The 20,018-nt window shown below is 41.9% G+C and overlaps 1 protein-coding gene across 1 annotated transcript in view; it reads right to left on the bottom strand.

Annotated features, from left to right (window-relative positions):
* The window catches only part of LOC120526718 (pulmonary surfactant-associated protein D-like), a 55,601-nt gene that overhangs the window by 14,777 nt on the left and 20,806 nt on the right, over positions 1–20,018 (bottom strand). Inside the window, exon 6 of the mRNA XM_039749874.1 lies at positions 821–1,012. Within this exon, the coding sequence (XP_039605808.1) occupies positions 821–1,012 (192 nt within the window). The remainder of the gene's footprint in view (positions 1–820; positions 1,013–20,018) is intronic.

Raw genomic sequence — 20,018 nt, 5'->3', positions numbered from 1 at the left:
TGTTGCTAGAGGACTAGGAAATGGAAATTAAAATAAAGAAATCCAGAGAGCTTGAGGGGAAGTATTTTAACCCTTACAATATCTCGACCTGGCTTTCTATAAATCAGTAAAAGCAACCATATTTTCATATGTTTATATGAAACTTTTTGACCTTTCCTACATTTTCCCCCAGTTAAAGAATAGAAAAAAAAATGAACATCATCTCATAATCTACACAGTTCCTAAAATATTTTTGCCAGTTTTGATCCACCTTCGACTTTAATGAATTTTCCAAAATAAGTTAGTAACCCATAAAAAGCACCTCAATGCCACTGTCTGAGCTCTGACTTGTGAAGTACACTAAAGTCATGACAGGCTCCATGCTTGTTTTCAGGTTCATGGCGACCAATGATGACATAGAACTCTTTTTTGCACAGTTTAATGCCATTGGAGTGTTTTGCCAATGGAGAATTCCAGAAACGTACCTGCACATGCATTTCTTTCTTAACCGGGGTACTCACCTTGTCCTGGTTTTACACATGCATGTTAACGCACTCAGTGAGACCGAAAACCAGCACATGTGTCACTAGGCTCAAAGCCACCCTACTATGGCTTGATTTGTGGGTAACTATTCCCCTTGTATAAGCAGACCACTTCTTACCAGATACCTTGGGCTCCACACAACCTCTGAGTTATCCACATTTATGAAACTTTGCTCTTTCAGCTATTTCTGTAATTTGTCTCTATACTCCACAAGACAGAACCAAAAGAGCAAAACTGGCCATCACCTTTGCCACATGTGCCGAAGAATTTTCCATGTTTCGTATCTTTTTTCACTCACCTTTATCTCCTTTTTCTCCTTTCAGACCTGGTGGACCTTCCTTCCCTTCCCTTCCATCTCTCCCATCTCTTCCTGATAACCCTGGCATCCCGTGACAGATGTTTGGGCTTGTGGGCTCCACACAACAGTACAGTGCCATACTTAGAATGATGGTCAGCAGGAGAAAGGCATGCGGCTCCATTTCTGGGGATCAGTCACCAATCCTGGAAGAAATTTAATGAGATTTTCAAACCATGTGAGTGGATATCTAGACATCCATTGGTTATTAACTCTTTGAACCCTGCCCTCCCCAGTGTTTTGACACTGTTATCCTCACCTCTCCAACTCCCCAACTATTTTGAAAACCACATATTTTGATTTATAAAAGTAAAATTTTATTATATAATATGTGTAACAAAGGCGCTATGTAGGCGCCTGACCCGACACAGATAGACACGGAGGCACATATAAAAAGTAAAAAGACTTTATTTTTCTTCAGCTGTGGGGCACGTCTTCCCCATGCCACACAGCCCAAACACAGTCCCAAAGCACAAGCACAAATACACAACACTTCTCTTCCTTTACCACCACTCCTTCTCAAGCTTCGTCTCCTTCCTCCCAACTCTGGCTCCTCGAGTGGTGGTGGCTGGGCCCTTTTATAGCACACCCGGAAGCATTCCAGGTGATTAACTACCTGGTCCTAATTGCACTCCAGCTCCCCAAACACCCAGTACAAATGTTCGGAGACAAAGAGTCTTGATTATGTGAAACTCTCTTCCCAAAAAAGAGTTTCTCACAGCACAATCACAAGTTACAAAGCACCGAGGAATGCAGCACTCTCCAAGCTTTTTGTCTTCTTTGACCCGTTCACTGCCTCCTCTGTTCCTTTCTACAAGCTTCATCCTCCTTCCTTACGATTCTGGGTTCCAGAATTGTGGCAAGCAGCTCCTTTTATATCCCACCTGGAAGCACTTCGCATGTACTAAAGCACTTCTGGGTGAGGTGAGAGCCCAATAAAGTGGGACTCCCCGGTCCATGCAGTACTCCCTGGTGCCACCCACAGAACCCACAGGGCTGAGCGAACAAACTCCAAGTCCCATGATGCCCTACGGGAAACTGTGGCACTGCCATCTAGCAGTCTGGGGGGAGACAATGCCCCGTGCATGCTGTCTCCCTCTGTCCTTCCATCTCGAGGGCGGCCCAGGACACTGGCCATCCCTCACACTAGTTAAAATATATTAAAAGTCCCAGGTACAAGAAATAAGACTTCATTTATGTAAACTGTTATCACAGAACAAAGTATTGTACAAAGCTAAATGTTAAATGTGATGTAATTTTCTAATCTAAAGTGTGCTGGTGAAGTCAGGATGTCCTCGTTTAACAGGCAGGCAGCTTCAAGCACTTTTCATTTTTTTGTTTTTCCTTACAGTAACCTGCACCCACCTCAGATCACTTACCAAGGATGGCGTCAGTGGTCGTATCACATCAGAGCCGGTGTCACCATTTAGGTGTGCTTTAGCCTCATAAGCCCACCCCTGGACACATTAGAGCTTACCATCCAGGACCCCAGCTGTGTAATCACTGCCTACAGTAAATCATCTGCCAAGGATGGCGTCAGCTGGCCACATAGAATTTCAGTTGTTGTCATCCGTGGGGTTTGCTGCACCCTAGTAGGCTGAAGGCCTCTGATCTCAATGAAAGCTGGAACCCCAGCTACACAGCTTGTGCCACCAGAAGACCGAGTCTGTCATCACATATCTTCTGAGTCTGGGCCTACACTCACATCTCAAAGGAATCCGTGACTTCAAACACAGGGTCTGTCTGTCCACTAAAGGCAACATTAGATTTTAGGGGCAGCTGGTAGAATGTGTGCCCACATCAGGGTTTGGGCCCTCAAAAACCAAGACTTTAACCCCATTTGTCTGTGTTGATGATTGAGTGTAAGCCCGTAAGTGAAGTTCAGATTCCAGGACAAGATAAAGTCCACGGCCACACTGAAATCAGATTTCCCAAGGCAGAATCTGTACCGAAATAACCAGGATAAGAAGGACACGTGAAAATGGGCCTACCTTTTGCTCTGCGCACCTCTGTATTCATCAAGGCCTCGACACAACTGACAGACAGGAGGACGTGTCAGTGGTATGTGGTGGTGGGGGGTAGCTTTGGGGAGTTTACATAACCCTCTGTGACTGGTCAGAGTGTAAACACAGGCTTCAAATGGAAAGTCCCCACTTACCGCCGGACATGTTGCCAGGCTCGCAGACGACAAGTATTTGCATTTTTCTGACACTGAATAATAACAACTTTACAAGAAAATGACATAGCAACAAAAAGGCAAAATGTTACAATAATTATAAAAGAATCTTAAAACTAATTCTAAAAGGTATAGAAAACCAATGAAAAGATTGATGTTACAGTGTGCCTCAATCCTTAAATCCTGAGAAAGCGCTGGAATTCTAACAGCAAAACAGGAAAGAGACAAAAGAATCAAGTTTGTCACGGCGAAGAAACAAGTTCAAAGTAATATGAAACAAATATGCTTCAAGAAACTTTTTAAAAGTTTAAATATAATCACAGTACCAATAAAAAGTACTCACCGCCTTGGAAGTCCTCACATTTAATTGTTACACAACATTGAATCCCAACATATACATGCAGACATACATACAAGCATGTAATTGTGATTCAAATGTAAGCAAAAAAAAAAACGTGGCAGAGAAGGAAAAATGATGTATAATTACGGCACGAGTCTCACTGCGAATGGATCAAACAGCAGGTGAGATCTTCTTTGCCTTGCCAGGACACGATGCGGCTCACACTCGTATTTCCAAATTGTCGGGATCAATTTTCTTAGCTCTTTTTCTGCTTCCTCTGGAGAAGTAAAGATGTAGAACTTGTCTTGAATGTCCACTTTCAGTTTGGCAGAATACAAGAGGCTGTGTCTATTTATTTGGACTTTTAACTTCCACTAATCTCTTCAATGTTATGGATTTGTTGTATTTATTTATTTATGAACAATTGTGGCACTGCACTTTATTTGTTTTAATAAAATCACTTTACAGCAACTCTTGCTGATTATTTGTGTTGTCATTTGCCCAGCTCATCCTTTGTTGCTGATGGTCATGGGTTCATGCTGCCATGGAGCCAGCCCGGACCATCACAGACCCCCGACTTCCTAGCTGTTACAGAAATACTAAATAAGGAAGCATCTTGAGCCGTCGTTATATATGGAATTCCAACATGGCTGTCCTTTATTTGCACCTATGTCAAAGTGAAAGCAGATCTGTGCAAGGTGGGCTAAATTAATTACAAATATAAAACAAAGTCAGTGATCTTACCGCCTTGAGGTCAGTATGTTAGTAGACGGCAGTCATGACAGCCTTAGGTCTCTCTCTCTCTCTCTTTCTCTATTGGTTCTGCCATTTTTCCTCTCTCTTCTTCCTTCTAAAGCTTCTCCAGCACTGTCAGGTGTCACGGTGCTCCTGAGTGGACCACCTTTGTCAAGTTCAGACACAAATTCTCTATTGGATTCAGATCTGGACTCTGGCTCAGCCACTCCACAACGTTCAGCCATTCCTGTGAAGCTTTGGCTTTTATGCTTGGATTTGTTGTCTTGTTGGTCTTCTCTCAAGGTGCAGACCTTGTCAGATTTTCCTGCGTTCATTTTTCCCCTCACATGCCTCCCAGCACCTTTATGGTGGGAATGGCGTGTTTTTGAATATGTGCAGCATTAAGATGATGTTTAGTCTAATGGCCATAAAGCTCTACTTTGGTCTTGTCAGACCATACAGCATTCTTGTACCGTAGCTAACTTCAGAGTCTACCATGTGCCTTCTGCCGAGATGTCCTGGGTGTGATTTTTCTCCTTGTCGCTGTCCTATAAGGATGCAACTGGTGAAGCATCCGGGCAGCAGCTACTGTGTCTCCAATCCCAGCCTCTGTAACTTGTTACTCTTTCAGAGTTTGCAGATGTCTCCTGGTGGCCTTTCTCACTTATCTTCTTCAGTCTTTGTGGACATTCTGCTCTAGCAGATTTCCAGTGTGAGAGAGACTTTATAGGTAACAATCGTTAAGTAAACTGCTCTAAAAAAATGAAAGGCACACTTTGAAAACGCATCAGATCTCAATGGGAAAAAGATCCTGCTGGATGAACTAATATGGTGATGCATGTGGAACGAAAGGATGAAAATGAAAATCATCAACAGACAGAGGGACACCCTGAAAATCAAAGGGAACAAATAATGCGATAGGCAGGTAGACGAGTCCATTTGGGCGAAATTTCTTTGCAGCAACTCCAAATCATACTCTGAAGTTTGTATGCCCCCCATGTGCTTGTATGCATGCCTGACAACGTCCTAATGAGACGACGGATGGGGTCCTGGAGGATCTCCTCCCAGATCTGGACCAGGGCATCACTGAGCTCTTGGACAGTCAGAGGTGCAACCTGGTGGCGCTGAATGGACCGAAACATAATGTTCCACCCAGAGGTGTTCTATTGGAATGAGGTCAGGAGAGTGAGCGTGGGTTTATGGGGGTTGTTTAGTCAATGCTATCAATTCCTTCATCCTCTCGCCACATGAGGCCAGGCGTTGTGGTGCACCAGGAGGAACCCAGGAGCCACTGCACCAGCATATGGTCTGACAGTGGGGCCAAGGATTTCATCCTGATACCTAATGACAGTCAAGGTGCTGTTGTCTAGCCTGTAGAGGTCTGTGCGTCCCTCCATGGATATGCCTCCCCCCCAGATATACCATCACTGACCAGCCACCAAACCAGTCATGCTGAATGACCACATCATCAAGTTTGCGGATAATACGACAGTGCTGGCACTGATAAGCAGAGATGATGAAACAGCATACAGAGATGAGGTGGAACGACTGTCCGCATGGTGTGAAGACAACAATCTATCTCTCAATGTCAACAAGACAAAAGAGATAATTGCGGGCTTCATAAATTCACATCCACCCCACATCCCACTCAGCATCAGCGGTTTAGATGTGGAGACTGTTAGGACTACCAAGTTCCTCAGTGTGCACATAACTGAGAAACCTACGTGGACGCATAACACCTCATCAAGAAAGTTCTACAGAGATTATACTTTCTGAGGTGGCCTCATGTTCCACAGAGGCACCATTGAGAATGTTCTGACCAGCTGCATCACTGTCTGATATGGTAACTGCAACATATTCAACCACAATAACCTGCAAAGGATAGTGAAGGCAGCACAGAACATTATTGGGGCATCAGAGCCAGATCTACCAGGCTGAAGGAGAGTTTTTACCCCCAAGCTGTCAGACTCCTTAACACCATGCTGCCCCCTGGGATCTTTCACACGGCCTCAACCACCTCTAAAAACAGAACTTTTGTACATGCAGGCCACTGTCCTACAAAGACGAGTGTGTAGGTAGAAAAGAACTGAAGATCTCATACTGACCTTGAAGGATTTTGACGTTCTTGATATCCTTCTGCTGTCAAACATTATGGCCTGTCATTGTATACACATGTCTTAAACAACTATTATCATACACTGATAACCTCTGTATTATCTATATCTATTATTTATTTATTATATTACATACCGATATATATATTTATGTATCTAGATTGCAAATACCATACATTGCATCAATGTTCATATTGCTTACTACACGTCAATATTGCTGCTACTTCTTTGTCTTGTCTTTGCACAATGTCTTGTATTGTTTGTGTTTTAATTTTAAATTTTAATTTTAATTCTATTTTTAATTTATTATTTGCACTTCATGTTGTTACACTGTGGACCCTGAGCTTCGCAATTTCGTCTATCTGTATACTTCTATATGGTTGAGATGACAATAAAGTTCACTTTGACTTTGATGAAGCACACAAAATGTACTAGGAGATGACTGAGAGATCAGCAGATGTCCTGTAAACAACAAGACTGGACAGATGTGAAACACACAGAGATGTCAAGGGTAATAGCTGAACCTCAGAGAAATGAGAAAATCAAGAGTGTAGTAAAACATTTGGATGTAAATGAACAAACCAATCAGAGTAAATATTTGCATTAATGAGCACTGTAATGTAAATTCAGTTGTTTATACTTGTAGAATGGACCTCTGCCCTTATTGTTTTGACCACTCTGAACATTCTGGAACAACAGGCTGGGATGAATGCTCCCTCTTCAGGCTTTCCTGGAGAGTAATTAAAGATGCAGTGGACAAGCTTCCTCCTGCCTGGTTCCTGACTTTTAGTGAAGGTTTTAATGAAGACAAGATTTCTTTCTTCAATTCTATTTCCAATTGAACTTCTACCACATCGTCTCTGCCATACTCTTTCCCTTTCTTGATGGTGTAACCACAAGGGGGCACCAGAGAGCCCCAAACCAGAGACACAGTAAGGCACCACACATTGATAAGATAAAATGAAGGATCTTTATTCCTTTCCCAAGCATCCCTCCAACTCTCCTTTCAATAACAAGCCACAAATGCAATTACAAACACAGTAAACCTCCAAGCGTCCTCCATTTGAGTGTTGCCCATTTCCTCCAGATTCTGACTCCCAGAGCTATTGAAGCCGTCCCCCAGGGAACCCTACAAGGCTGCATTTCCAGACTCCAACTCCCATGAGGCCCAACAGTTATCCAGACTGGGACATTACATGAAGGACATTGCCACCTAGAATGCTGGTGGATGAATTGCTCCCCTGCTGGTTCCTGGTATCATTGGGTTTTCCAGTCAGGATGGGAACCATAAGGCATTCTGAGTAAGGAGTTTGCTTCCATCCAGGGGTGGGACGCCCAATTATCTTCTGGTGCATCTACAGTTGATATTCGGTGGCATGGATATTTTTTTTGTCTTGTGCTCTGAATGTTCCTTTGTCTTCATTGTGTAAGTCAATCCACCATACTGACCCCACCACAAGATGGGCCCTTTAGGTGCATTTATACGACAGCGAATTGAAGCTCCAGACAAGTGACCTCCATTGAACTCATTCCATGACTTCTATAACCAATGGGATGCCCCAGTGAGGATTTCAGTTGTGAAAGAAGTCACCCATGGACACACAAAAAGATTTGGGGCAGCCACCCATATATTGTACCTAGCTGCAAAGGTTAATTGAAGTTGCACAGATGTGCTCAGGATGAGTTCTCAACATGAACTGATGAGTAGTGGCAAAGATGGCGGCTTCAAAGGCCATCAAAGGAAGTGATGTCATCTATGTCGAAACCATAAATGACGTCTTTCTTGTGGCAGGAACCAGAAGTGACATCTTTTTACGGGCCCAGAACTGGAAGGGACATCACTCTTGGCACCGGAAGCAGCAGTGATGTCTTGTATGAGAAATCAGGCAGGTTTTCCCGTGTCTGGTCTGCAGCGAAAATAGAGAAAGTTTTAGTGCACCCTGCCGCCCCCTGGCCTGGCATGAAATTACCTTCTTTCGGTCCACTCAGCTTCCTCCTGTGACATAGTTTATCATATTAAAGGAGGTCAATATTTAGATAGATAGATAGATAGATAGATAGATAGATAGATAGATAGATAGATAGATAGATAGATAGATACTTTATTAATCCCAAGGGGAAATTCACAAGTGATCAAGTGTTTTGTATTTTACATTTCTAATTAATAGAGATCTGTTATCACTTTGACATCAATTATCCTTTTTCTGCTGATCAACGTGAAAAGCAGCATGTTAAACCCACTGGGATTCAATGTTGTAAATCAAGAAAATGAAAAAATACTTTTACATGCACTGCAGAGCTCACAAATAATCAAGGAAAACAATTTGAACGCTGTAAAAAGCTGACTCTCATCTCCGCATACTCTTTTTAGGAAAACACCAACCAGGCAGATCTGAAAGGAACATATTTTTATAATTAAATTTCTAACATGGGGAGGAGCACGACCATGAAGACATTTAAAAATGAATGAAATACAGTAATCTTAAAACAAATCCTAGAAGGTACGCAACTTGCAGATGTAGATGGATGTGGGCTCATTTTCTGTTCTTATTTAGAACTCTTGACTAACAAGGTGCTTGTTTTATTCAACTCCAACAACACTTTGTCATTTTCGAGCATCTTTACACCTTCAGTGCCCTCTGCAGGAATCACAGCGGCAAAGCAGGTGATGTTTTAATGCTAATTCATCATACGGCAGAGCTGGGAAGTCAGCAGTCGCAATTGTGTCATTTACCATCTCTACGTGTTTAGCTTACCCAAGTAGAAAAGTAAACACGGATTCCCCAATGAAAGCTGGTGTTTCAACAAACACTAATACACAATGTTAAATCTCTCTATTATATAAAAAAATCCTTTGACGAGACAAGACTTTATGGAAAAGACTTTTTCATGTCCCAGAAGACGAGAATTTTGCCTTGAGATTTTTTGAGAATTCTTTGAGAATTCCAAGAACAAAACTGAAAAGAAGTGGTGAGGCGGCCTTCTGCTGCTATGCACCTAAAATATGGAATAGCCTGCCAATAGGAATTCGCCAGGCTAATACAGTAGAGCACTTTAAAACACTGCTGAAAACATATTACTTTAACATGGCCTTTTTATAACTTCATTTTAATCTTAATTTAACTTAATCCTGATACTCTATATGTTCAATTTCCTCAAACTAACTATTCATGGTGGCTCTAAAATCGGTACTGACCCCTACTCTCTTTTCTGTTTCTTTTTGCCTGCGCCACCTCCACCTACTCAAAGCTTCATGATGCTCCAACAATGATGGACGGATTAAAAGGAAGAAGTCTACGTGACCATCATCATCATCAAGCCCTTCCGTGAGAACCCTAAATCCAAAGAGGACTGTTTCATTTATGTTGGGTAGAATGCCCAGAGGGGACTGGGCGGTCTCATGGTGTGGAATCCCTACAGATTTTATTTTTTCTCCAGCCGTGTGGAGTTTTTTTTGTTTTTTCTGTCCCCCCTGGCCATTGAACCTTACTCTTATTCGATGTTAATTATTGTTGATTTATTTTGTTTTATAATTGTGTCTTTCATTTTTCTATTCTTTAATATGTAAAGCACTTTGAGCTACTGTTTGTATGAAAATGTGCTATAGAAATAAATGTTGTTGTTGTTGTTGTTGTTCAAGTCCCTCCCTCCTCTCACACATTTTCAAACAAGACCTCGACTCTCTCACCTCTCATTCGTGTGAATGCTTTTGTCAGACACAGTTCCTGCACTATCAGGTCTTAACAATTTTTACGTTTTCCCCACTTTAAGTTCCCAACTAATGAACACATATTATGTCCAAATTTTTATTGAAGAATTTCATCCCGAAGGGTTATCAACAGAAAAAATGAGTACACAGGCAATCGTAGCACAGAGAAACGATGAAGTCAAACAAATTAACGCAAACATTGATGATCGGTTACATGGCAAATTGGTTAAATGTGTATCATTAGACTATACTGAAACAGCTAGTGGTGGTGGTGTGGAAGATGAAAATAAACAACATACAATATCCTGTAGAATACCTACAACCGTTAACACTGTCCTGTTTCCCACCGCACGAATTACTGTAGAAAGAAGGATGTATGCACGAAAGGTAATGTAGTACATCTTCAGGGGATAACATTTGACAAGAAAGGAGATCTTGATATGCCATTCGTATTAAAATGTTTACAGTTTCCCGTTAACAAATCTCAGAGCCAAACATTTGAAAAAGTCATTTTATTTAATAGAGAGAAAGAGCCGAAATTCAATCACGGGCAGTTATACATGCGCTGATACATATGTAACAAAATAAAAATCTGTTTACATTGTTCATCCGCATCCCCACCCGCAAATGGCAGAACTGCAAAGAGCCCAGCGCATAGCACAGGCCTGGGGGTTGACAAGCAAAATGAGCAGGGGGCAAAGCCCCCTAGTAATACATAATGTTTGAGACACAGACAAATTTTTTCCTTGATTCCTCCCTCTGTTTTAGAGTTTGAAATTACAAATCAAAAAATTCGGACATCGTGATTAAAGTGAACATTGCAGACTCTGATTTTAAGAGGACTGCAACGGGTCAAGCTGGTTCCATACTCCCTGTTGCTTTTGTGAGCCTCTTGAACCTGCCACCATTGATAACGTGACCAAGGATGAGCTGGGCAAATGAGGACACGCATGTAGCAAGGGTTAGGGTGTAACAGTGTGCAGTGCCTTTATTTCAACCCAAGTCAAACAAACAGTCAAATAGAGCAGTGCCATATTCAAAAATAAATAAATAATCCATTAAAACAGGGACGGTCCGTGAGTTAAAATTCAGGATTGAAACGAGAGATCATAAATCCCTGCTGTATCCTCTGAATGGTCAACTTATGGCGCTACAACTTTCATCATGCCCTACAGGTGTCCACACGGTTATTGAGGTCCTAGAATGCTGCCATCTAGTGGAAAGGGGATAATCATATTCAGAACTTTGAGCCTTCCCATGCCTCTTTGTTATTAAATTTTAGTGATTGTCGAAAATGGATATAATGAGGGCATTAGAACTGCAGTGGGCTGGCGCCCTGCCCGGGGTTTGTTTCCTGCCTGTGCCCTGTGTTGGCTGGAATTGGCTCCAGCAGACCCCCGTGACCCTGTAGTTAGGATATAGCGGGTTGGATAATGGATGGATGGATGGTATTAGAAATAAACTTGATCCAATAGGCTTAAAAGTCAAGATGGAGGTAAAGACCTGACCTGAATTTTAAATCACATATTAATCAGATTACTAGGACAGTATTTTTTCACTTAAGAAATATAGCAAAAGTTAGACCTCTTGTAACTTTGCAAGATGCTAAGAAATTAGCTTTTGTTTTCAGTCGACTAGATTACTATGACACACTCCTCTCAGGACCACCCAAAAAAAGATATCAATCAGTTACAACGAGTGTAGAATGGAGCTGACAGAATCTTAGCTAAGAAAAGAAAAGCAGAACACATCACACCAGTCTGAGCGTCACTACACTGGTTACCTGTGCCATTTAGAATTGACTTTAAAATGCTGTTTATGGTTTACAAAGCCTTCAATAATCTCACTCTGCCTCTCACCTCACACTCCATATCGTAACCTTGGATCTTCAAATGAGGGTCTGCTTAGAATTCCAAGAGCTAAACTTAAAAGAAGTGGTGAGGCGGGCGGCCTGCTGTTGTTATGCAGAGTCTGAGTACATCACCCCAGTCTGAGCATCACTACACTGGTTACCTGTGCCATTTAGAATTGACTTAAAAATCCCGCTTATAGTTTACAAAGTCTTCAATAATCTGCTCCATCTTATATTTCAAATGTCTCTCACCTTACACTCCAAATCGTAACCTTACATCTTTTAATGAGGGTCTGTTTATAATCCTAAGAGCTAAACTTAAAAGAAGTGGTGAGGCGGCCTTCTGCTGTTATGCACCTAAAATCTGGAATAGCTGACTGATAAAAATTCACCAGGCTGATACGGTGGAGCACTTTAAAAAACTACTAAAATCCCGTTAGTGTAACATGGCTTTCTCATAGCTTAATTTTAGTGTAACCCTGATATTCTGTATATGCATTGCATTATCATTAATTTTTAGTGGCTCCGAAATCTCTACTAACCCCTACTTTCTCTGCTGCTCTTTTTCCATTTTTCTATGGTGGTCGATCTGCGCCACTACCACCTAATCAAAGCACCGTGATGTCCCTACTTTGATGGATTAAAGGCCAGAGGTCCACATGACCAGCATCGTCTAATTCTTCCACGTGAAGCCTGAAAACCATGAGGAATGACTGAGATCATTTATATTAGATAGTTGACCAGTGGGGGCCCGGTGGTCTTGGGACCCCTGCAGATTTTGTTTTTTTTTTTTTCTCCAGCTGTCTGGAGTATTTTTTAGTTTTTCTGTCCATCCCTGACCATCAGACCTTACTTTTATTCTATGTTAATTAGCATTGCCTGATTTTTTTTTTGTAATATTTTGTCTTCTCTTTCTTCATCCTGTAAAGCACGAGTGTTAAACTCCAGGCCTGGAGGGTCGCAGCGGCTAAAGGATTTCATTCTAACCCTTTTCCGAATCAGAAACTTGTTTTCACTGCTAATTCAAATTTTAATAGCCCTGTTAGAAGGATTCAGTCCTCTGAATTGATTTGTTTCCTCATTAAAATACAGCCAAACAGAAATGAGACGTGAAACGAGCCAACCTTCAAACTCCAACCAGCTTCTTAATGAGAAGCCAATTCTTGCTGTTAATTAAACTCGTTATTTAATTCCACGGCTTGTTGTTGCCCTCGTTCTGCCACAGCTGGCATTTCCAAAACTGTTGATTTTCTGTTTTTCATAAGAACATCGTCAAAGAGTTTTGGTGAGTTGAGAGATCAGCCTTACTGAGACCTTCACCTGTCTTTATTTTCAGATATTGTGTGATGTGGCCGCTTGTTTTGCGTCTCATTATTGTTTGGCTGCTAGTTAAGGAAAAAGAAACAACTAAAGGGCCTGAGTCAAGTTAATTAGAAGAAGTAATTAGCAGCAAAAACTGGTCACTAATTAGGAAGATGGTTAGAATGAAAACCTGCAGCCACTGTGCAGTGGTGTAGCTGGGGAGGGGGCAAGGTGGGGACATCTGTCCCCAGGCGCAGCATCCAGGGAGCGCCAAATTGATATTACGAAATTTTAGAATGAAATGTTTTCCGTTCTTAAATACACTAAAAAGTAAATAAAAAACATTCACATACTCAGTCCATCACTCCATCAGTATGAGGATATCTTTTTCCTGTGTTTTTTGTCTCTTTCTGATTTCGAAGCACGTATTAGTTCTATATACCCAACAGACAATAATTTATCCCCTCCACTACTCTAACATGCTTGACTCCCACCCAGAAACATTTTTGACGTTATTAAACAGGCCGCGTGACTGGCATGAGGCATTAGTGTATCATTGTCTAAGTTGTTGCAAATATATATTTTCGAACTACCATTGTTGTCTTAATTATAAATTTAGTAAAACCTTGAAAATATATGCATAAAAGTGCTTTAAAAAATTAAAATATTAAAAAATGTAAAACTATTTAAAATAAAAAATATGAATTATTTTTCTTAAAATAATGTTATTTTAAATCCATTTTTTAAAACTTTCTTTTCCTTCCTCATTGCATCTTGACAAACAGGAGGGGGCGTAAAACCCTAGCTACGCCTCTGCCACTGCGGCCCTCCAGGACTGGAGTTTGACACCCCTGCTGTAAAGCACTTTGAGATACAGTGCATCCGGAAAGTATTCACAGCGCATCACTTTTTCCACATTTTGTTATGTTACAGCCTTATTCCAAAATGGATTAAATTCATTTTTTTCCTCAGAATTCTGCACATAACACCCCATAATGACAATGTGAAAAAAGTTTACTTGAGGTTTTTACAAATTTATTAAAAATAAAAAAACTGAGAAAGCACATGTACATAAGTATTCACAGCCTTTGCTCAATACTGTGTCGATGCACCTTTGGCAGCAATTCCAGCCTCAAGTCTTTTTGAATATGATGCCACAAGCTTGGCACACCTATCCTTGGCCAGTTTCGCCCATTCCTCTTGGCAGCACCTCTCAAGCTCGATCAGGTTGGATGGGAAGCGTCGGTGCAGAGCCATGTTAAGATCTCTCCAGAGATGTTCAATCGGATTCAAGTCTGGGCTCTGGCTGGGCCACTCAAGGACCTTCACAGAGTTGTCCTGAAGCCACTACTTTGATATCTTGGCTGTGTGCTTAGGGTCGTTGTCCTGCTGAAAGATGACCCGTCGCCCCAGTTTGAGGTCAAGAGCGCTCTGGAGCAGGTTTTCATCCAGGATGTCTCTGTACATTGCTGCAGTCATCTTTCCCTTTATCCTGACTAGTCTCCCAGTTCCATCCCCACAGCATGATGTTGCCACCACCATGCTTCACTGTAGGGATGGTATTGGCCTGGTGATGAATGGTGCCTGGTTTCCTCCAAACGTGAAGCCTGGCATTCACACCAAAGAGTTCAATCTTTGTCTCATCAGATCAGAGAATTTTGTTTCTCATGGTCTGAGAGTCCTTCAGGTGCCTTTTGGCAAACTCCAGGTGGGCTGCCATGTGCCTTTTACTAAGGAGTGGCTACCGTCTGGCCACTCTACCATACAGGCCTGATTGGTGGATGGCTGCAGAGATTGTTGTCCTTCTGGAAGGTTCTCCTCTCTCCACAGAGGACCTCTGGAGCTCTGACAGAGTGACCATCAGGTTCTTGGTCACCTCCCTGACTAAGGCCCTTCTCCCCCAATCGCTCAGTTTAGATGGCCGGTCAGCTCTAGGAAGAGTCCTGGTGGTTTCGAACTTCTTCCACTTACGGATGATGGAGGCCACTGTGCTCATTGAGACCTGCAAAGCAGCAGAAAGTTTTCTGTCACCTTTCCCAGACTTGTGCCTCGAGACAATCCTGTCTCGGAGGTCTACAGACAATTCCTTTGACTTCATGCTTGGTTTGTGCTCTGACATGAACTGTCAACTGTGGGACCTTCTATAGACAGGTGTGTGCCTTTCCAAATCCTGTCCAGTCAACTGAATTTACCACAGGTAGACTCCAATTAAACATCTCAAGGATGATCAGGGAAAACAGGAGGCACCTGAGCTCAATTTGGAGCTTCATGGCAAAGGCTGTGAATACTTATGGACATGTGATTTCTCAGTTTTTTTACTTTTAATAAATTTGCAAAAACCTTAAGTAAACTTTTTTCACGTTGTCATTATGGGGTGTTGTGTGTAGAATTCTGAGGGAAAAAAAATTAATTTAATCCAGTTTGGAATAAGGCTGTAACATAAGAAAATGTGGAAAAAGTGATGCGCTGTGAATACTTTCCAGATGCACTGTACACCATTTGTATGACAATGTGCTATAGAAAGAATTATTGTTGTTGTTGTTGTCATCCTGTCCAAGTTAGGGGTCCATACCCATCCCAGATGGGATGCCAGTCCATTGCTGCCCTTCCATTCTGGCTTCCCTTCTTGGCAAGTATCCCTCTTTTCTCCCGGGTGGTTTACCGGATAATCCTGCCTGGCACTTACAAAGGATGGCTGGCTGAATTGCTGAAGAAGGTCTGTAGGCTGGGGGGAGTTTTGATGTGTTGCCACTTTGCCTCTCAGTATCATTAGAAGCATTTCATTTTTGGACTGGCTCTTGTTTGTGGTACGACTTTAAGGGCACAAAGGGTAGACGGCACATCAGGTGGGCTCGACTTCCCGTGCTTCTTGTCAGTGTTTATATAGTTTGAGCTTTTCAGAAATGGCTAAGCTGGAGGTCGTTGCCATCAGCTTTTTGTTTGATCTGTTAACCCTTTACTTACAGCTGTGCCCACCCTGACACAAAGCAGTGTGGAATGCATGCGTGTGATAAATAGGAATTGTTGGGAGTCAAGGAAACAGACCACCCTTAGCCACCAGTGAAAGCTCGGCTTATTAACCAATTTGGGTGCGAAATGGATATGTGAGACCTTAAGGAAAAAGAAACAACTAAAGGGCCTGAGTCAAGTTAATTAAAAGAAGTAATTAGCAGCAAAAATGGGTCACTAATTAAGAAGATGGTTAGAATGAAAACCTGCAGCCACTGCGGCCCTCCAGGACTGGAGCTTGACACCCCTGCTGTAAAGCACTTTGAGCTACTCTACACCATTTGTATGTAAATGTGCCACAGAAAGAAATTTTGTTGTTGTTGTTGTCATCCTGTCCAGGTTAGGGGTCCATACCCATCCCAGATGGGATGCCAGTCCATCGCTGCTCTTCCATTCTGGCTTCCCTTCTTGAAAAGGATCCCTCTTTTCTCCCGGGTAGTTTGCCGGATAATCCTGCCTGGCACTTACAAAGGATGGCTGACTGAATTGCTGAAGAAGGTCTGTAGGCTGGGGGGATTTTTGATGCCACTTTGCCTCTCAGTGTCATTAGAAGTATTTCATTTCTGAACTGGCTCTTGTTTGTGGTACGACAGTAAGGGCACAAAGGGTAGACGGCACATCAGGTGGGTTTGACTTCCCGCGCTTCTTGTCAGTGTTTATATAGTTTGAGCTTTTCAGAAATGGCTAAGCTGGATGTCATTGCCTCCAGCTTTTTGTTTGATCTGTTAACCCTTTACTTACAGCTGTGCCCACCCTGACACAAAGCAGTGTGGAATGCATGTGTGTGATAAATAGGAAATGTTGGGTGTCAAGGAAACAGACCACCCTGAGCCACCAGTGAAAGCTCGGCTTATTAACCAATTTGGCTCCAAAAAGGATATGTGAGACCTTAACTATTAATATGAGTGGTTTAAAAATAAAGTAACAGTCACAAGACAAGGATAGAAGTTTAGTTAAAAGGAAAAGAGCAAGTACTTTTGAACCATAATGTTTTGTTACCAAGGTATCTTGCTCTGAAACAATTAATTAATTAATAATAATAGTAATAACAATAATAATAATTATAATGTTAATAGTAATAATACATTTTATTTATGTAGCACCTTTTCCATGCTCAAAGAACTTAATAAAACAGTTACACTTTTTAGGCCTTAAACTTTGTGGTCAAGCGAGGAATAACAAGCCAGAAAGTAATAAATATCGGGGTGCCAACCTGGAGGCATTCTATGGCACAGATGTAAAGCAAAAAAGGAAACTCAGGTAGCCTCCAGGAGCACACAAGGCCTGTTCTTTAATGAATGTTACGAGGATGGAGCTCTGATCACAGAATGACAGCTCAAGACCATGTAGGAGGAGGACAGGAAGGGGCGGAGTCAGCTGTGCTCACTGGGCATCTCCTTGGCAATGTGGAGGGAACAGAAGAGGACACGATTAGCGCCAGTATCCCCCTCGTCTCGGAGCATTATGATGTAAATCAGATGAGCCCGGTGGGCTATCCTTCGATGCATTTGTGTGACAATTTGTAAATAGTGTTGATCAGGAAACTCTGCCAAACCGTTTATCACAGTGCATATTCTTTATTTCCCGGTGACTTTGTTCACCGAATACTTTCCTGGAAATTCGCCCGGGTGGCTGGATTTTTTTTTCCAGCGCCCCATGATGCTTTTCAAGGCCAGTGTGACATTACAAAGCTGTAGCAGCCATTTGCAGAACTTTCACGCATGTGTTTTGTAAGCTACTCCACTTCACATTTACACCACTGCCTGATCTGCTAAAACTGCTTAACACTCATTACTTTAACATGGCTTTCTCATAGCTTCAGTTTAGTGTAACCCTGATATTCTGTATATGCATTTAATTGTCTTTTTTTCATGGCTCTGAAATCCATACGAACCTCTACTTTCTCTGCTGTTCTTTTTCTTTTTTTTCTGTGATGATGATTTGTGCCACCACCACCTAATCAAAGCACTATGAAGTCCCTACATTGACGGATTGAAGACAGAGGTCCACATGACCAGGATCATTAGAACATTAGAACAATCTAGACGAGAACAGGCCATTCAGCCCAACAAAGCTCGCCAGTCCTATCCACTCGTTTCCTCCAAGAAAACATCAAGTCGAGTTTTGAAAGTCCCTAACGTCTTACTGTCTACCACACTACTTGGTCGCTTATTCCAAGTGTCTGTCATTCTTTGTGTAAAGAAAAACTTCCTAATGTTTGTGTGAAATTTACCCTTAACAAGTTTTCAACTGTGTCCCCGTGTTCTTGATGAGCTCTTTTTAAAATATAAGTCTCGATCCACTGGACTAATTCCCTTCATAATTTTAAACACTTCAATCATGTCACCTCTTAATCTTCTTTTGCTTAAACTGTAAAGGCTCAGCTCTTTTAATCTTTCCTCACAATTCAACCTCTGTAGCCCTTGAATCAGCCTAGTCGCTCTTCTCTGGACCTTTTCTAGTGCTGCTATGTCCTTTTTGTAGCCTGGAGACCAAAACTGCACACAGTACTCAAGATGAGGCCTCACCAGCGCATTATAAAGGTTGAGCAGAATCTCCTGTGACTTGTACTCCACATGTCAAGGCGCTATATAACCTGACATTCTGTTAGCCTTCTTAATGGCTTCTGAACACTGTTGGGAAGTTGATAGCTTGGAGTCCACTATGACTCCTAAATCCTTCTCATAAGGTGTACTCTCGATTTTCCGACCGCCCATTGTGTATTCAAACCTAATATTTTTACTTCCTATGTGTAATACCTTACATGTACTGACATTAAACATCAACTGGCAACAATCTGCCCAAGCCTGTCTGCTATCCAAGTCCTTCTGTGATGATATAACGGATTCCAAATTATCTGCTAATCCACCTATCTTGGTATCATCTGCAAACTTAACCAGCTTGTTACTTATATTCCTATCTAATTCATTTATATATATTAAAAATAGCAGCGGCCCTAGCACTGACCCCTGTGGAACACCACTCTTAACATCGGCCAGTTCTGATGAGATTCCTCACACCATCACCCTCTAAAAACATCACCCTGAACTCCCACTTCTTTTAGTTTGATGCCCAACCTCTCATGTGGCACCTTATCAAATGCTTTCTGAAAGTCCAGATAAATAATATCATCTGCTCCACTTTGATCATATGCTTTTGTTGCCTCCTCATAGAATTCCAACATGTTAGTAAAACACGACCTCCCTCTTCTGAACCCACGCTGACTGTTCAGAATAACTCCTGTCCTTGCCATGTGTTGCTCAATCTTATCCTTAATAATTCCTTCCATTAATTTTCCTGTGATGCTTGTTAATCTTACTGGCCTATAGTTGCTTGGATCTGCCCTGTCACCCCTTTTATATAATGGGATGATATTTGACATTTTCCAGTCCTTTGGAATCTCTCCAGTGCACAGTGACTTCCTAAAAATATGTGTCAAGGGTTTATATCTGTACTCACTAGCCTCCTTAAGAACACGAGGGTAAATATTATCTGGTCCTGGTGATTTGTTTGATTTCATCTTATTTAATCTGAGCAGCACTTCTCCCTCTACAATTTCCAAATCCCTCAGTACCTCCTTAGTAGTCCCTGTTACTGCTCTGAGGTTATCCACTTGCTCAATTGTAAACACCTCAGAAAAATGTAAGTTTAGGGCATCCGCTATTTCACTGTCTGTATCTTTTAATTCCCCTTTACTATTCCTGATGCTCTTCACCTCCTCCTTGTCTGTTCTTTTACTACTAAAATACTGAAAGAATCTCTTGGGGTCTTCTTTCGCCTTATCTGCTATATTCCTCTCCAAAAAAATCATCATCATCTTATTCTTCCATTTGAAGCCTGAAAATCATGAGGAAAATCATGCCTCATGGCCGTGGAATCCCTGCAGACTTCGTTTTTTCTGTCC

This window comes from Polypterus senegalus, chromosome 3 (assembly GCF_016835505.1).
Source record: "Polypterus senegalus isolate Bchr_013 chromosome 3, ASM1683550v1, whole genome shotgun sequence".
NCBI classification, from domain to species: domain Eukaryota; kingdom Metazoa; phylum Chordata; class Cladistia; order Polypteriformes; family Polypteridae; genus Polypterus; species Polypterus senegalus.
The sequence above is the reverse complement of the archived record's forward strand: the minus strand, read 5'-3'. Positions and strand labels throughout refer to the sequence as shown.